General features: G+C 51.2%; 1 protein-coding gene across 2 annotated transcripts in view; it reads left to right on the top strand.

The window, feature by feature from the left end:
• The window catches only part of MPHOSPH8 (M-phase phosphoprotein 8), a 150332-nt gene that overhangs the window by 2323 nt on the left and 128770 nt on the right, over positions 1-19239 (top strand). The window contains exons 2-4 of one of the 2 annotated variants that reach the window (XM_075337410.1): positions 10152-10301; positions 11543-12304; positions 12845-12941. In XM_075337410.1, coding sequence (XP_075193525.1) covers positions 10152-10301; positions 11543-12304; positions 12845-12941 — 1009 coding nt within the window. Of the gene's footprint in view, positions 1-10151; positions 10308-11542; positions 12305-12844; positions 12942-19239 lie in introns of both variants that reach the window. The other variant, XM_075337409.1, reaches the window with a different exon arrangement.

The raw sequence follows: 19239 nt of genomic DNA, 5'->3' as shown, positions 1-19239 counted from the left end.
GCAGCCCATACAGTCTAGCACTACCCTGAGCACAGTGTGACTGCTGGTGAGGTTTGCGCGCTCACGAGATTATGGGCGGGTACTTGCTGATAACAGTCACAGTCCCGCCCATAATCACTTGCCTGCGCACAAGTCACCAGCGGTCACACTGCTCAGTCCCGTGAGACTGGCACTGGGCATGCGCGGGGATGGCTGGAGCAGTGGGCGGTGCATCAGATATGGAAAGGAGCGATGGGGGCGGCATACAGGACCAGGAGGCAGAATAACGGACGGCAGAAAGCCCGCCCCCGTGTCACATTTACAGTATCTGAATACAAAAAGGTACCACTTTATAAAGTCTTTATTTTGGTCTCACATGGGGCACAATAATAACAGGGACCTTTCTAGAATGCAGCCCAGGAGCTGCAGAGGGGGAATCTTTTAGGTTTTAGGCGAAATTTCTGCTGACAGGTTCCCTTTAAGAAGTGACAGCGTGAGCTGCTGCTGATCGGTAAGGCGAGCATTATTGCTTTCATGGTTTCATCGCATTGGAGGTAGTATTGATTTATCTTTTGTTGTAAGCTAGATTAGGTAGCTGGACAACCCCTTTAAACATGCACACTTGGCAGATCTGAGCATGCATGTTAATGGGGGATCAGCAGGGAGATTTGCAGACTATATCTATAGTGTGTGAGCGGTGTACAGTGGTATGAGACGATTGTTGCAGGCTGAGCACAAACCGTCATATTCATTCAGAGATTATACTGGAAATGTCGCTTCCGGGACAAACACCTGCATGTAGGCACCTTATAGCGGCACACAGAATTACAGTGACCGTGCAGTATAGGCTTCCTGAGTATCTATGGCTTCTCGTGGTTGAGGGCTTCATTATATGTGACCAATATGTATCCAGCCCATACATTAGCACAGCATGCAGACATGACAGCCGAACCTGCAGAGTGCGTGTGCAAATAGCATCCAGGACCGATTCAGTACAGGCCGAAACCCATGCAGGGCTGCCATGTCAGCAGATTGCAGGGAAAGCCTCTGCTCCAGATCCAGCATGCTGTTCTCCCAAAATTGAAAATATTTATTTGGGGTGACAGATGCCCTCTTTCCGGTGGGGGAGGGCACCTGTGCGGGTCTGGTGCCCTCTTTCCGGTGTGGGGGGCCCTGTGCGGGTCTGGTGCCGTCTTTCTGGTGGGGGGGGGCACCTGTGCGGGTCTGGTGCCGTCTTTCTGGTGGGGGGGGCACCTGTGCGGGTCTGGTGCCGTCTTTCTGGTGGGGGGGGGTCCTGTGCGGGTGTGGTGCCATCTTTCTGGTGGGGGGGGGCCCTGTGCGGGTCTGGTGCCGTCTTTCCGGTGGGGGGGGGCCTGTGCGGGTCTGTTGCCGTCTTTCCGGTGGGGGGGGGCCTGTGCGGGTCTGTTGCCGTCTTTCCGGTGGGGGGGGCCCTGTGCGGGTCTGGTGCCGTCTTCCCGGTGGGGTGGCCCTGTGCGGGTCTGGTGCCCTCTTTCCCGTGGGGGAGGGGGCTATGCGGGTGTGGTGCCCTCTTTCGGGTGGGGGGGGGCCCTGTGTGGGTGTAGTGCCCTCTTTCCGGTGCGGGAGGGGGGGCCTGTGCTGGTGTGGTGCCCTCTCTCCGGTGGGGAAGGGGGCCCTGTGTGGGTGTGGTGCCCTCTTTCCGGTGGGGGGGGCCTGTGCTGGTGTGGTGCCCTCTCTCCGGTGGGGAAGGGGGCCCTGTGTGGGTGTAGTGCCCTCTTTCCGGTGGGGGGGGCCTGTGCTGGTGTGGTGCCCTCTCTCAGGTGGGGAAAGGGGCCCTGTGTGGGTGTGGTGCCCTCTTTCCGGTGGGGGGGGGGCCTGTGCTGGTGTGGTGCCCTCTTTCCGGGGGAGGGGCCTGTGTGGCTTTTATCTCCCAAGCTCTGTAGTCTGCGGTGACCATTAGGATGCCATTTGGCTTGCGGCTTGGAGGCTTGTTTTCATACAAATCCTTTTGTGTGTGATGTGTAAACACTGCGCCGCTTCCACCTGACAGGAGCTGACTATGTCCTTGGCACAAGTTATACAGCTGAAAGGTGCGTTTAGAAGAGGCGACAATCGGTGACAGAGCATTTATCAGAACGCTGGTTCATGATTATTGGCCGTCTTGGGTGATCGGATCATTTTATACTGGCATCAGAATCATCGTTATCGGCAGCACATCGTCTTGTGTAAACAGTATATGTGCTGCCGATAATGTGATGCTGTTTGGGGACACAACAAACATATTAAAGAAGTTGTCCAGTTACCAAAACTGTTTTTTTTTTTTTTGATAAATCTTGCTATTATGTGCCTCTAAACACATCTATCACGTTATTTTACCAATATTATCTTTTATCATGGTCTAGCATAACATCTTCATTTCTGGCTCCAGCTCTGATGGGGTTAATCTCTCTCTTAACTTCCTGTGTTCAGTTACTACAACTTCCATAATCCTTTGCAGTAACTAGCACTCTATCTCCCAACCCATTCTGACTGTTCCCTCCCCTCAGATCTCCACCACAACAGTTCCCTCCCCTCCTTCCTGTGTGCACTGCCTAATCATGGTAATAGAGCTTTTATCCTTTGGTCTTTCTGTGCTGCATGTCACTATCTGTCTCCACTATGGGACTTGTAGTGCAGGTGACCGGATGATACATGTCACTAACTGCCCCTCTCTGTGATTTCTGCTGCATAGTACCAACTGTATACACTCTCACCTGCACTACAAGTCCCAGAGTGGAGACAGTGACATGCTCTGCTCTGACACATAGTGTGCTGCATGTCACTGTCTCCACTGTGGGACTTGTTGTGCAGGTGAGAGTGTATACAGTTGGTAGTATGCAGCAGAAATCACAGAGTGGAGACAGTGACATGTATCATCCGGTCACCTGCACTACAAGTCCCATAGTGGAGACAATTAGTGACATGCAGCAAACTATGTGTCAGAGCAGAGCATGTCACTGTCTCCACTCTGGAACTTGTAGTGCAGGTGACAGAGTGGAGCAGATTGGTCCCATGCAGCTGTGCTGCTGGTGGGAGTAGATGATCACACTGCCGACACTGCCCGCTCTCCTGACAGCTGAGCACAGCGGGCGGGTGGACAGTGTGATCAGATACTTGCGTGACAGGGGGGATTTCAGTGGAGGAAACCCCCCCTGTACTCCAGACTGGAGCCCGTACCTGCCACAGCTGAATGCTGGTAAGCGCGCGCTCTGCCTTCACCGCTCCACACTCCACACTGGCATCCTCCGGCTCCTCCCCTCGATGCTGGGCTGTGACGTCAGGTAGTCACCGCCCACAGCCCTGTCAGTCACTGTGAGTGGCGCCGGCATCCTGTGACGTACCCGTCTTGTTTGAGAGCCCGGAAATGCCGGGACGTCAGAGGATGCCGGCGGCCACAGCTCCAGGCGGTCATGTGACAGGCACTGAGCGTACAGGATAGCGCCGCTCAGTGCCAGAAATGGAAATAGAGGCTATTGAAGAAGATGCAGACAATAATAAGTGAAAATCATTGGGGGAAAAAAAAAAATGGGTGGACCACCCCTTTAACAATCCCTAGGTTCTCACTGTTGGTCATTGTGTGTGAACATGCCATAAAGTCAGCGCCGATTCGTCTTGTGTTTAGTCGCTCAGTACTTGGTAACTTGTCATAATGAAGCTTAAATGTGTTGTACAATGGACATTTCTATCATTTTTAAGTGAAAAGGGTGCCAGTGTATTACACACGGACATCTGATAAGGCAGCTGCAGAGGCCCTGGAAGTGCATTGAGGCAAGAGGATGAACTTACAGCTCCTCAGCCTCGCACTGTACATTCCCTATGTATCAGAGCCAATGGTCTATCAATCAATGTGAGCACGCACTTACAGCTCCTCAGCCTCGCACTGTACATTCCCTATGTATCAGAGCCAATGGTCTATCAATCAATGTGAGCACGCACTTACAGCTCCTCAGCCTCGCACTGTACATTCCCTATGTATCAGAGCCAATGGTCTATCAATCAATGTGAGAACGCACTTACAGCTCCTCAGCCTCGCACTGTACATTCCCTATGTATCAGAGCCAATGGTCTATCAATCAATGTGAGAACGCACTTACAGCTCCTCAGCCTCGCACTGTACATTCCCTATGTATCAGAGCCAATGGTCTATCAATCAATGTGAGCACGCACTTACAGCTCCTCAGCCTCGCACTGTACATTCCCTATGTATCAGAGCCAATGGTCTATCAATCAATGTGAGCACGCACTTACAGCTCCTCAGCCTCGCACTGTACATTCCCTATGTATCAGAGCCAATGGTCTATCAATCAATGTGAGAACGCACTTACAGCTCCTCAGCCTCGCACTGTACATTCCCTATGTATCAGAGCCAATGGTCTATCAATCAATGTGAGCACGCACTTACAGCTCCTCAGCCTCGCACTGTACATTCCCTATGTATCAGAGCCAATGGTCTATCAATCAATGTGAGCACGCACTTACAGCTCCTCAGCCTCGCACTGTACATTCCCTATGTATCAGAGCCAATGGTCTATCAATCAATGTGAGAACGCACTTACAGCTCCTCAGCCTCGCACTGTACATTCCCTATGTATCAGAGCCAATGGTCTATCAATCAATGTGAGCACGCACTTACAGCTCCTCAGCCTCGCACTGTACATTCCCTATGTATCAGAGCCAATGGTCTATCAATCAATGTGAGCACGCACTTACAGCTCCTCAGCCTCGCACTGTACATTCCCTATGTATCAGAGCCAATGGTCTATCAATCAATGTGAGCACGCACTTACAGCTCCTCAGCCTCGCACTGTACATTCCCTATGTATCAGAGCCAATGGTCTATCAATCAATGTGAGCACGCACTTACAGCTCCTCAGCCTCGCACTGTACATTCCCTATGTATCAGAGCCAATGGTCTATCAATCAATGTGAGCACGCACTTACAGCTCCTCAGCCTCGCACTGTACATTCCCTATGTATCAGAGCCAATGGTCTATCAATCAATGTGAGCACGCACTTACAGCTCCTCAGCCTCGCACTGTACATTCCCTATGTATCAGAGCCAATGGTCTATCAATCAATGTGAGAACGCACTTACAGCTCCTCAGCCTCGCACTGTACATTCCCTATGTATCAGAGCCAATGGTCTATCAATCAATGTGAGCACGCACTTACAGCTCCTCAGCCTCGCACTGTACATTCCCTATGTATCAGAGCCAATGGTCTATCAATCAATGTGAGCACGCACTTACAGCTCCTCAGCCTCGCACTGTACATTCCCTATGTATCAGAGCCAATGGTCTATCAATCAATGTGAGCACGCACTTACAGCTCCTCAGCCTCGCACTGTACATTCCCTATGTATCAGAGCCAATGGTCTATCAATCAATGTGAGCACGCACTTACAGCTCCTCAGCCTCGCACTGTACATTCCCTATGTATCAGAGCCAATGGTCTATCAATCAGTGTGAGCACGCACTTACAGCTCCTCAGCCTCGCACTATATTCCCTGATGTGTATCAGAGCCAATGGTCTTTCTATCAACATGAGGAAGCACTTACAGCACGAGGCCGAGGAGCTGTATTCCCTTCTATATTTCAGAGTCAAAGATCTTTCAATCACAGAGCAGAGTTGTGCGGGGCTGAGATGCTGTAAGTGCTTCGCCACTTTCAAAAGCACTTCCAGGATCGTGTACGGAACTTCAAAACTAAATTTTTCGCTACTGAAGCATGGTTTTGGGTTTATAAAGGGTTCAGCATCGAATGCAAAGTCTGTCTTCTGTGTTTCACCTGTCTTACACAAAGCCCGATGGCCTTTAAAGGGAACCTGTCAGCAGAAATGTCCCCTAAAACCTAACAGATTCCCCCTCTGCAGCTCCTGGGCTGCATTCTATAAAGGTCCCTGTTATGATTGTGCCCACTTTCTGACCGAAAAAAAGTGTTTATAAAGTTGTACCTTTTTGGCTTCTGATTCTGTAAATCTGTCACGGGGGCGGGCTGCCTGATGGCCGTTATTCTGCCCCCTGGTCCTGTATGCCGCCCCCATCGCTGATTTCAATACTTCTGGACGCCGCCCACTGCTCCAGCCATCCCTGCGCATGCCCAGTGCTCATCTCTCGTGGATGAGCACTGTGCCTAGCGTCACCGCTGGTGACGTGCACGCAGGGTTAAGATTATGGGCGGTGCTGTGATGTTTATTCCTAAGCAACCGCCCATAATCGCGGGACCGCGCTTTCCCCCTCGGCCTGCTTCGTTCTGCGCAAGCGCGCTGCTGCTGACCCCCACGTCACCTCCTTCCCATCTTGCCCCGAGGCAGGAAATAGATGGGAAGAGCGCGGAAGCAGGAAGTACGAAGCAGGCCGAGGGGGAATGCGCGGTCCCGCGATTATGGGCGGTTGCTTAGGAATAAACATCACAGCACCGCCCATAATCTTAACCCTGCGTGCACGTCACCAGCGGTGACGCTGGGCACAGTGCTCATCCACGAGAGATGAGCACTGGGCATGCGCAGGGATGGCTGGAGCAGTGGGCGGCGTCCAGAAGTATTGAAATCAGCGATGGGGGCGGCATACAGGACCAGGGGGCAGAATAACGGCCATCAGGCAGCCCGCCCCCGTGACGGATTTACAGAATCAGAAGCCAAAAAGGTACAACTTTATAAACACTTTTTTTCGGTCAGAAAGTGGGCACAATCATAACAGGGACCTTTATAGAATGCAGCCCAGGAGCTGCAGAGGGGGAATCTGTTAGGTTTTAGGGGACATTTCTGCTGACAGGTTCCCTTTAATGGCCAAGTCTCATTTGTAAAACATTTCAGAATAGGCCCTGCTCAGGGTCTCTCAAAATGACCACACGGACCCAACTGATCTGTTTATGGAACAATGAAGCTCCATGTGTCTGTGCTGTTCGACAAAAAAATCGGGCGGTATTTGGACATGTCACACTGATGTGTCACTGTAGCCTTAGGCTAAAAGCTATGTCTTCTGATGCCCCCATATATACATGATCAGTTCAGCTGAGCATGCATGTCCTCTCAATTGGGAGTTTGCTGGGCTGACATCTCTGGTGGAGGCTTATCTCATAAGAACAAATTGAAATCCAACTTCCTATCCTTTGATCCCCCAAAATTTGCTGTCTGAGTCAGCTGGGTCTTGTACACATTAGATCTACTGTGCATGTCTGCTTCCAAGATGTGCGATCTAAACTCACGGGAGCGTGCAGTCATGTATCAGGCTGGATGTGTTTGTACATCTCGTCAGCAGGGTGAGATTTGTTGTAGAAAGCTTGTAGCACTCTATAGTGTTGGACGACAATTTCTTACATTTTTACCAGCCGTGTTGGCAGGAGGACCACACACTATTGGACTGCAGGGAAGGAAATTCTTGATAAAGAAACCGTACGTCTTGGAAACCGTAGGTTGTCAGTTCATGCTGAGAGTTGTGGTTGACTCCTTGTCGGGTCCTCCTCTGAGCCCAGCAGTTACTTTTGGCAGATCTTACTGTCCGATGTGTTTTTATGCCTTACGACGACTATTTAGGCTGCTTTCACACATCAGTTTTTTGCCATCAGCCACAATCCGGCGAAAAAACTGATGCAACGGATCTGTCTAAAAAAAACGGATCCGTTCCATCAGTTTTTTCCATCCGTTTTTTGACGGATCCATTTTGATACTAAGCATGCTCAGTTTAAAAAAAAAAAGCGGAAACCAGCGCCGGATTCCTGCATATGATGGATGACAACGGATCTGGCGCCCATAGGCTTCCATTATAAAACTTGTCGTATGGCACTGGATCCGGCGCGATACGGTATTTTCGCCGGAGACAAAAAACGTTCCATTTAATGTTCCATCCGGCCGCCGGGCAGGCAAAAGCCGGATGAAATGCAAGGCCATCCAGCGTTAATAGAAGTCTATGGGGGGGACGTTTTTCATGTTTTTGCCGGATTGTGCCTGATGGCAAAAAACTGATGTGTGAAAGCAGCCTAAGTTCAGCCGTGTACTGGGGAGGGTTTCTGGATACCGGCGGCACATATCGCCACTGCATTGTCCCTTTCCCTAGTTCCCCAGTGGTGAGGCACCAATATTGACACGAGGTATCTCGTTTCTGCTTTCCCTTCTATAGGACTTGTGTTTGCAGTTCACACACTGAGCATGAGACAAGCTGTTGTGCTAAGAGGAGATGGTTTACCGGGTGTATTAGTGCTGCGCGAACATCTGCTGAGCAGTAGCAGGACCGGCTATGGGGCTGTATGGCCTGGATGGATATACACACTTCAGTTATAGCCATAATTGTAGAAAGTCAGACCGGCTATGGGGCTATATGGCCTGAATATACAAACTTCAGTTATAGCCATAATTGTGGAAAGTCGCTGTGATGGAACAATGTAAAACCAATAGCGGAAAAATTCCTGCAATGTTAATATTACTAAAGGCCGCTTTACACGCTGCGATATCGCTAAAGCAATGTCGTTGGGGTCACGGAATTCGTGACGCACATCCGGCCGCTTTAGCGATGTTGCGTGTGACACCTACGTGCGATTGAAAATTGTCGCAAATGTGCAAAATCGCTAATCGTTGACATGCTCCCCTATTCCCAATTATCGTTGCTGCTGCGTGTACGATGTTGTTCGTCGTTCCTGAGGCAGCACACATCGCTACGTGTGACACCGCAGGAACGAGGAACCTCACCTTACCTGCGGCCGCCGGCAATGAGGAAGGAAGGAGGTGGGCGGGATGTTACGGCTGCTCATTTCCGCCCCTTTGCTTCTATTAGGCGGCCGCTTAGTGACGTTCTGTGACACCGAACGAACCGCCCCCTTAGAAAAGAGGCGGTTCGCCGGTCACAGCGACGTCGCTAGGCAGGTAAGTATAGTGTGACGGGTCCGCGCGATTTTGTGCGCCACGGGCAGCGATTTGTCCGTGACTCACAAACGATGGGGGTAGGTATGCACGCTAGCAATCTCTCTACCATGTAAAGCGGCCTTTAGTCTATGGGTCTGATTTGATTTAGTGTTTGTTCTTTTGCCTTTTTTTCCATCTATTTTTTTTTTTTGTGGTTTTCGCCTCTTACATTTGTGCTGGTGCTCTTTTTCTTTTGCTCCTTTCTTTACTATCTTCACCATTGTGAGGTCCAGGTGTTTTCTCCTGATCCATCAGTTGCAGCTTTACAAATAGTCCCAAAATTTTTATCACCCGCATATGTCATTTTTAAGAATTTGGCTCCAAAAAAAAACAATAAATATCATGAGATAAAAAAGGGACTTTATTTAAAAAAAACAAAACTCCTAAACGATGAATTGGTCTGTGTTGTATGTCTCTGTTCACACTTTGTTTTATGCTCCTGAGATAAAGGAATATAGTGGCACCTGTCCATATTTAACTCTCCCTCTGTATAGGAAAACTAGTAGATAAATCCTAATAAAAGGTATGGGGGGTGATACATCCCACTCTGTTGGTAGTATACGCTGGGTTTATGGGGGCTTTGGATGTGTTTGGGGGCTTTTCTGACCTTCAGTCTAATCATAGAAGATAAAATGTGACCAAAGCTGTGTTTTCTCCAGTTTTTACCTGCTTTATGGTTGTGCAGATTTCATTATCTGGCAGAAACTGGATGAAAGAGAATGACAGGCCGTAGTGACGAGGGCCAGAAAGGGGCGCAGGAGACAGAGAAGCACTGTTAAGTCACCCAGCTGCTCAGTGATTAACATGCAGAGCTGTCAGCCGTGTGCAGCCGGCGCGAACCTGCCACGTCCAGGAACGTCCTCCCAACAACTGCCCCCGTTAGATGAGATCCCGCAGGATTATGCATTGCCTCCATTTCTACGGCTTTTATTCCCCATCCCTGTATGTAAAATTTCTTTCTGCAGATGTACTAATTTATTCCTCCTCTACGGGGGGAACATCCGCTCCGGTGCGGGATCAGGGCAGACCGACGTGTGATTCAGGGTTCATTCCCTTTATGAATGCTGCAATATGTATAATATAAGATCTATACAAACCTATAACCTAATATACGCATTACAGCGACTGATCAAAAGCCATCGCTGGGTCCGTGAGTCGGATTCCTCTCCATAACCGCTGATTCATAGAGACATTTTGTCACAAGCACTTAATTTACTGTAGAATGTTTCCTCTTTCTTTTTCCCCCTGTTTTCTTACAGGGAGAAGTGTTGTACCGTGTTCGCTGGAAAGGATACGATTCCGATGGAGATACCTGGGAACCGGAGGCTCATCTGGATGACTGTAAAGAGGTCCTTCTCGAGTTCAGGCGGAAACAGGCGGAAGTTAAGCAGAAAGCCGCCAAGAAGGAGGTGCTGGTAATATGAACAATGAAAATGTTCTGATTTGCTCATACAAAGTAGTCGTGTCATGGACAACTGCAGTCTACCGAAATTGTTAACAATGTAACCACAGGTCCTTTTCGGGGACTTTGCTCTAAGAGGAGAAATAACTTGAACTCCAAGCTGTCAATCATCGCAGTTGGAGAGGATCTAGCAAGCAAACCTTAGATGGGTGCTGAGGATCGCACCACCCTGACCAGAGTGTTCTGAGCTCATCTATCCCATGAATCTGTAAATCTAATATATAAAGCTGAGTGTGTGTGTGTATGTATGTATGTCCGCTAAAGGAATTCGCACCATCGCATTTACAATCACAACATTTTGCACAGACACCCCATATGACTCGGGGAACGTCGTAGACTGTTTTGACAGGAAAATTTAACTCCATGCTTTACAGTTACTCTCCAAAACACCTGTCTCCATTAAAGTCAATGGATATAGGAGCTGTGGTTGGTTGCTATAGGAACAAAATAAATTGTTAATATAAGAAGCTTATGTGTGCGGTAATAACATGTCGGTGGGGGAGATGGATAGAGAGAGACAGAAAGACGGACATAAGCACAGACCGAGACTGACAGACAGGGAAACCAACAGAGAGAGAGACAGACAGAGGCAGGCAGATAGGGACAGACAGAGGAGGGGGGAGAAGGAGACAGAGGAGGGGGGAGAAGGAGACAGAGGAGGGGGGAGAAGGAGACAGAGGACGAGGGGCGGGGGGGAGAGACAAAGGAGGGGTGGAGACACACACACAGAGCCACACACACACAGACAGAAAGAGAGAGACAAAGACTGTTACTATCCCGGGCAACGCCGGGTGGTACAGCTAAAGATATAGCTCTTCTTCGTGCACTATCTCTTACAAGGCCTTCAGATGGATTTCAGAGCTGATGGACTCTTTTTTTTTTTTTTTTTTTTTTTTTTTTTTTTTTTTTTTTTTTCTCCTCCTCGCTGCTTTTTTGGTTATTGATGTAGTGCGTGATGTCAGGGAAAAAAATGCATTTTGGGGGGTGACAGATTCCCTTTGATTACTTGACTTTCATGTGGCACAGACAAATTAGAATCCGATTTGTAACCCATGTGATCAAGAGTTATAGGCTTGGTTTATGTTAGACTCTGGAGGGGCTTGTTCTGTTGTCATGTAGCAGCGTAATGATTGGCAATACTGTGTGACCTGACTAGTTTCCCCCCTCCCCCCCTTTAACTCTCCATAGCCAAAATTGAGTGATCTTTTTGATGCCGAATCCGACAGCGACTCTCAACAGGGCAATACAGATGAGTCCATCCAGAAAAAGACAAAATCGAAGGGGGAGGAGGAAGAAGAGGATATGAAGCTACAAGAAGATTTAAAGAAGAAGTCAAAGTCTGGAAAAAGCAAGGAAAAGTCAAAGCCCGAGGCAGAACCATTGGAACACCATCTTGTTGACTCCAAGCCAAAGAAAAGGTTATCAGAAAGCACAGAGGACCTGAGTATCAAGAAGCCAAAGAAGGAAGAGAAGAAATCTAAGAAGGAAGAAGGTAAAGCAAAAGCTAAAGATGACCTGAAAGAGAAAAAGGTGAAAAAAGCTCCTGAACTGGAGCAGACTGATAAAGCTGGGTCTCCTGAACCGGAGGTAAAGAGAGCTGAGAGTGTAAGTAGTGAGCTTTTTATAGATGATGGAGATGAGGAAGGTCAGGATGAGGCATTGAAAAGCCTGGAAATGACGGTGGAGGCTCCAGAGGAACCTCTTGCTGAAGGGACTATGGACATGGAGATTAATGACTTAAAACTAAAAAAAAAGAAAAAGAAACACAAGAAAAAAGATGAGAAAGACCATGACCAAAAGGCTATATTTTATGAGGACACTCACATGGAGAAAAAGAGCTTGAAGAAGCAAAAGTGTGTCGATAAGGTCAAGGAGCCGGCTCCAATCCCAAAGAGCACTAGACCAAGTAGTGAAGAAAAGACCCGGAAATCGATTGACTCCTTGAAAGAGGTATGATTAACTGTTAATGGCGTTCTTGAAGGTGGTTTTTTACAGAGACATTTGTGTCACATCCATGTCAGGGACCAAAATTGCCCAGTAGGTCCCAACTTTTTGTCATGAACCTCGCAGCTGCCACTTCCATCCCTGCCTTTCTCATTGAGGCAAGGCCTACCCCTATTGTTGCTTAAAACATGACCTCTGACTGGTTCTGGCACTGCCCTCAGTACTACAGATGCTCATTACATTATTTCTTCAAAGGCTTGTGTCTTTCTTCTCCTCCGCCAGTCACCAAAACTCCCCACTCGTCTAAGCGCATCATCTGCAGCGTTGTCTAATGTCTCATTTTCTTTAGTCCCACCTTAATCTCATAGTGCAGATACAGTTGGCTGTCTTTGGTAAAGATGCCCCCATTGACGTGCCCAACAAGGGCATATTTTGTGTATTGTGGTGATTAGAATGAACTCCTTTTTCCTTGCAGACCCAACTTAATTATCTGTGGTGTCCTTTTGTGAGAGGTTATTGCCTTTAATTTGGTTGTATCTCCACTAGAATAAAGAAACAAAAAAATCAGAGATGTCCAAAGACAAATCCAAAAAGAAGCATGAAGCCGAAAAAGAGGCTAGAAAGGAGCCGAAGGTGGTAAAAAGTAAGTCTGCGACCAGACGTGTATTCTGTGCACTCTGTTTACTATTCACTTAAAGAACTCTTAAATCGGCTGATCTGTAGGGTGCTGGGGTAGAATGCTCACCCGCATCCGACATTAACAGTCCAGGTACAGACCGCAAGCGGGTACCTGATCTCAACAGCCTCATAGGTAGTTGAAGATGTTGGGTTTAATTCGGAAGACCTGCAGATGGCGTGCACATTGCGGTCCGGACTCAGACTGTGAAATAGGGTTGAAGAGCCTTGGTCACACAAGCTTATTGCATCCAATGCAAGATCCTCGGATGCTATGTGCTAATGACATTCGGATCAGGCTCTGCTGTGAACATGAGCCGAGTGTCATCTACTGTGATTGGATCACAGGTGGGTAGAAAAGGAAGAGAGTAATTACCGTATTTATTTTTTCGTTTTATAAGACGCACTGGATTATAGGACACACCCCAAATTTAGATATTAAAAAAAAAAAAAAAAAGAGGGGGGTCAGTCTTAAACTCCGGTGGCTTTATACTGGAGGGGAGGCAACAGCATTTTTGGAGTGGGATCACAGGAGGCAGGGGCGGTGCTGGAGTAAGATGATTCTGCGAGGGAGACAGTGTGGAGCAGGGCAGTGCGACAGGCATCATAGATGCTCTACTGGCAGTGCGGGCTTCAAAGAAATGGCGTCCGGAGTGGGGGCATGCACAGTTTGAGTTCTTGGCTCAATGACAAGCCAAGATCTTATCTGCGCACGTGCCACCTCCGGGTGCCTTTTTCCTTAAGCCCGCTGCAGGGAGATCAGTGGGCTGGAGGTGGCACGTGTGCAGATAAGATCTTGAGCCAAGAGCTCCATCTACAAACGCGCTGACTCCGGGCGCCATTATTTGAAGGGCCCGCACCACCGACAGAGCATCTCCCCTGCCCTGCTCTTCACAGCCCCCACTGCTGCCAGCACAGCGCCCATTCTCCACTTCCTGGTAAGCTAAATTTGCATTATAAGGCACATCCGTCCTTTTCCTCCCAAAAATTTGGGAGAAGAAGTGCATCTTCTAATTTGAAAAACACGGTAAGTTCGATACGGCTTGAGAAAAATATTGCAAATCATAACCGCCCCACAAAATAACATTGGTCTGAGTGGAATGCGTTTTTTGTTTTATTTCCCCCTCTCGTTCAATGTATACGCTTATTTGCAAGAGCCCCAAGTCATAATCTCGAAGTCCTGGAAACCCTCTTTACAGGGAACGTGTAAGGTCATTTATGTGTTCTAACGTAAAGTGTGATGTGTTTGCTAGTTAACCCTTCCTACCCATCCCTGTGTTTTATTACAATGTGTTCTGTATGTAAATGTGCAGGGGCTGTAGTCCCATGGGCGTTGCATCACCCTGTGGGCGTTTGCTTGTTTTCGGTGGTATCACGCCCCTGTGAGCGTGATACCATAGATTTACATCAGCGACGTGACCGTCACTACTTGAGATCCCGCGCATGCGCATTTACCAATCCCGTAGCCTTGCTTGCTTTTCATCTTCAGACGCGTTCTGCGCATGCTCCTAAGACTCCTGTGGTTCCGGTCATGCGCAGAGCACGTCTGAAGACGAGAAGTGAGCACCCAGATAACAAGACTGCGGGAATGGTAAGCGCGCATGCGCGAGATCTCAAGTAGCGACGGTCTCGTCGCTGATGTAAATCCATGGTATCGCGCCCACAGGGGCGTGATACCACGGAAAACACATGCAAACGCCCACAGTGCGATGCAACGCCCATGGGCAGGGCCGTATTTACCATTAGGCACCCGTGGTCCGGTGCCTAGGGCGGCAGATTGTGAGGGGCGGCACCTTCTGGCAGCAAAAAAAAAAAATTTTTTTTTTTTTTTTTTTACATTTTTTTTTTTGTGGCCGCCGAGCACAGGGAGCTGATTGACCCCGGAACTGCCGGCGCCTGCACTTCCGGGGTCACAGGCGCGCGCCAATCAGCTCCTTCCTCTGTGCTGCGTCCACTGCTGTGTGGACGTCACATGCAGAGCTCACAGCAGGACGCCGCGGAGGACGTGATGGAAGCCGGTGTCAGAAGAGGATACTCACGTGAGCCAAGAAGATGGCGGCGGGCACTGGAGCAGGTAAGTGGATTCATAAGGAGCGTGGGAGTGTCTCTAATGCAGACCGGAGATCTGCGCATGCGGGGGGGAGGCGGCAAAGGCAGATACTGGAGGGAGGCAGAGGCTGAGACTGGGGGGAGGCTGGAGGGAGGCAGAGGCTGAGACTGGGGGGAGGCTGGAGGGAGGCAGAGGCTGAGACTGGGGGGAGGCTGGAGGGAGGCAGAGGCTGAGACTGGAGGGAGGCAGAGGCTGAGACTGGAGGGAGGCAGTGGCTGAGACTGGGGGGAGGCTGGAGGGAGGCAGAGGCTGAGACTGGAGAGAGGCAGAGGCTGAGACTGGGGGGAGGCTGGAGGGAGGCAGAGGCTGAGACTGGAGGGAGGCAGAGGCTGAGACTGTGGGGAGGCTGGAGGGAGGCAGAGGCAGAGACTGGGGGGAGGCTGGATGGAGGCAGAGGCAGAGACTGGGGGGAGGCTGGAGGGAGGCAGAGACTGGGGGGAGGCTGGAGGGAGCCAGAGGCTGAAACTGGGGGGAGGCTGGAGAGAGGCAGAGGCTGAGACTGGGGGGAGGCTGGAGGGAGGCAGAGGCAGAGACTGGGGGGAGGCTGGAGGGAGGCAGAGGCTGAGACTGGGGGGAGACTGGAGGGAGGCAGAGGCAGAGACTGGGGGGAGGCTGGAGGGAGGCAGAGGCAGAGACTGGGGGGAGGCTGGAGGGAGGCAGAGGCTGAGACTGGGGGGGAGGCTGGAGGGAGGCAGAGGCTGAGACTGGAGGGAGGCAGAGGCTGAGACTGGGGGGGAGACTGGAGGGAGGCAGAGGCTGAGACTGTGGGGAGGCTGGAGGGAGGCAGAGGCTGAGACTGGGGGGAGACTGGAGGGAGGCAGAGGCTGAGACTGGGGGGAGGCTGGAGGGAGGCAGAGGCAGAGACTGGGGGGAGACTGGAGGGAGGCAGAGGCAGAGACTGGGGGGGAGGCTGGAGGGAGGCAGAGGCAGAGACTGGGGGGAGGCTGGAGGGAGGCAGAGGCAGAGACTGGGGGGGAGGCTGGAGGGAGGCAGAGGCAGAGACTGGGGGGGAGGCTGGAGGGAGGCAGAGGCTGAGACTGGAGGGAGGCAGAGGCTGAGACTGGAGGGAGGCAGAGGCTGAGACTGGAGGGAGGCAGAGGCTGAGACTGGAGGGAGGCAGAGGCTGAGACTGGAGGGAGGCAGAGGCTGAGACTGGAGGGAGGCAGAGGCTGAGACTGGAGGGAGGCAGAGGCTGAGACTGGAGGGAGGCAGAGGCTGAGACTGGAGGGAGGCAGAGGCTGAGACTGGAGGGAGGCAGAGGCTGAGACTGGAGGGAGGCAGAGGCTGAGACTGGAGGGAGGCAGAGGCTGAGACTGGAGGGAGGCAGAGGCTGAGACTGGAGGGAGGCAGAGGCTGAGACTGGAGGGAGGCAGAGGCTGAGACTGGAGGGAGGCAGAGGCTGAGACTGGAGGGAGGCAGAGGCTGAGACTGGGGGGGAGACTGGAGGGAGGCAGAGGCTGAGACTGTGGGGAGGCTGGAGGGAGGCAGAGGCTGAGACTGTGGGGAGGCTGGAGGGAGGCAGAGGCTGAGACTGGGGGAGGCTGGAGGGAGGCTGAGGCTGAGACTGGAGGGAGGCTGAGGCTGAGACTGGGGGGAGGCTGGAGGGAGGCAGAGGCAGAGACTGGGGTGAGGCTGGAGGGAGGCAGAGGCAGATACTGGGGGGAGGCTGGAGGGAGGCTGAGGCTGAGACTGGAGGGAGGCTGAGGCTGAGACTGGAGGGAGGCTGAGGCTGAGACTGGAGGGAGGCTGAGGCTGAGACTGGAGGGAGGCTGAGGCTGAGACTGGAGGGAGGCTGAGGCTGAGACTGGAGGGAGGCTGAGGCTGAGACTGGAGGAAGGCTGAGGCTGAGACTGGAGGGAGGCTGAGGCTGAGACTGGAGGGAGGCTGAGGCTGAGACTGGAGGGAGGCTGGAGGGAGGCTGAGGCGGAGACTGGGGTAGGCTGAGGCTGGGGGGAGGCAAAGGCTGAGACTGGGGAAGAGAGGCTGATGCTGAGGGAAGATAGAGGCTGATGCTGGGGGAGAGAGGCTGATGTTGGGGGAGTGGGAGAGAGGGGCTAATGCTAGAGACAGAGGACAAGGGATGAGGGATAGTGCAATGACAAAATCGATTGGGTGGGGGGAGTGTAAGGACTCAGAATAAGAGGGGGCAGCATTGGGAGCTCATTGTGAAGAAGGGGCAGCATGTGTGGGATCAGTATGGAGTGGAGCAATGTAGGGGAGTCAATATCAAGAGTGAGGTAGTGTGTGTGGGGGGGGGGTCTCAGCATAAGCGTTAGTGTGGTGGTCTTAGCATGAGTGGGGCAACATGAAGGTCTCATTATGGAAAAGAGGAAGGCAGCATTAGGAGCTCATGGAGAGGGACAGCATGCATGGGACATTGTGAGAAGGGGGCAGCATGCATGGGACACTGAGGAGGGGGCAGCATGCGTGAGACATTGTGAGGAGGGGGCAGCATGCATGGGACACTGAGGAGGGGGCAGCATGCATGAGACATTGTGAGGAGGGAGCAGCATGCATGGGACATTGTGAGGAAGGAGCAGCATGCATGGGACATTGTGAGGAGGGAGCATCAAGCATGAGACATTGTGCGGAGGGAGCAGCATGCATGGGACATTGTGAGGAGGGAGCAGCATGCATGGGACATTGTGAGGCGGGAGCAGCATACATGAGACATTGTGAGGAGGGGGCAGCATGCATGAGACATTGTGAGGAGGGAGCAGCATTCATGGGACATTGTGAGGAGGGAGCAGCATGCATGGGACATTGTGAGGAGGGGCAGCATGCATGGGACATTGTGAGGAGGGAGCAGCATGCATGGGACATTGTGAAGAGGGGGCAGCATGCATGGGACATTGTGAGGAGGGGGCAGCATGCATGGGACATTGTGAGGAGGGGGCAGCATTCATGGGACATTGTGAGGAGGGGGCAGCATGCAAGGGACATTGTGAGGAGGGGGCAGCATGCATGGGACATTGTGAGGAGGGGGCAGCATGCATGGGACATTGTGAGGAGGGGGCAGCATGCATGGGACATTGTGAGGAGGGGGCAGCATGCATGGGACATTGTGAGGAGGGGGCAGCATGCATGGGACATTGTCCTCACATCATGCTGCTCCCTCCTCACAATGTACAGATCATATTTCATAATCGAGGAAGGTGTGGTGCATATACAGTAGTTTATAAGGGAGGGCAGTGTGGTGTTTATTAGGGGCAGTGTCACAGTCACAGTATATAAGTGGGGACGGTGTGGTGGGAATATTTTATACTCATGCTATGTTTTGATGTGCCTGTGGTGATTCCCATTGGGGGGGGGGTTCGTTTCTTATTGATACTTTTTAAAGTGTGCTACAGAGTAGATCTGCCTTAAACAGATGTCGTGTGCGAAAACTCAGTTTTACGTTGTCACTAAGGGGCGCGACCACTTAAAGTGCCTAGGGCAGCATGAAGGCAAAATACAGCCCTGCCCATGGGGCACATTTACATACAGAACGCATAGTAATAAAACACATATTTTTATACATATACATTGATAAAACACTGGGATGGCTAGGAAGGGGTTACTAGCACACCCATCACCCTATTTTGTAGGTTAGAACACATAAATAACCGGACGAGTTCCCTTTAAAAAGATTCCTTGAATTCGAGGTGTGAAGTTTCAGTTTTCACGGGATAGAACAGTGTATTAGTCTACTGTATCCTCTGCCGGAAAAACCAAACTAAAGGCCGCTTTACACGCTGCGATATCGTGACAGATATCGCTAGCGTGCGTACCCGCCCCCATCGGTTGTGCGACACGGGCAAATCGCTGCCCGTGGCGCACAACATCGCACAGACACGTCACACTACTTACCTGCCTAGCGACGTCGCTGTGACCGGCGAATCGCCTCCTTTCTAAGGGGGTGGTTCGTTCAGCGACGTCACAGCAGCGTCACTGAACCGCCGCCCAATAGAAGCGGAGGGGCGGAGATGAGCGGACGTAACATCCCGCCAACCTCCTTCCTTCCTCATTGCGGGCGGCCGCAGGTAAGGTGAGGTTCCTGCGGTGTCACACATAGCGATGTGTGCTGCAGCAGCAACGAGGAACTACATCGCTAGCTGCAGCAGCAGCGATAATTGAGAATAGGGGTACATGTCACCGATGAATGATTTTGAACATT

Source organism: Anomaloglossus baeobatrachus, chromosome 2, assembly GCF_048569485.1.
Source record: "Anomaloglossus baeobatrachus isolate aAnoBae1 chromosome 2, aAnoBae1.hap1, whole genome shotgun sequence".
Lineage (NCBI taxonomy): Eukaryota > Metazoa > Chordata > Amphibia > Anura > Aromobatidae > Anomaloglossus > Anomaloglossus baeobatrachus.
The sequence above is the reverse complement of the archived record's forward strand: the minus strand, read 5'-3'. Positions and strand labels throughout refer to the sequence as shown.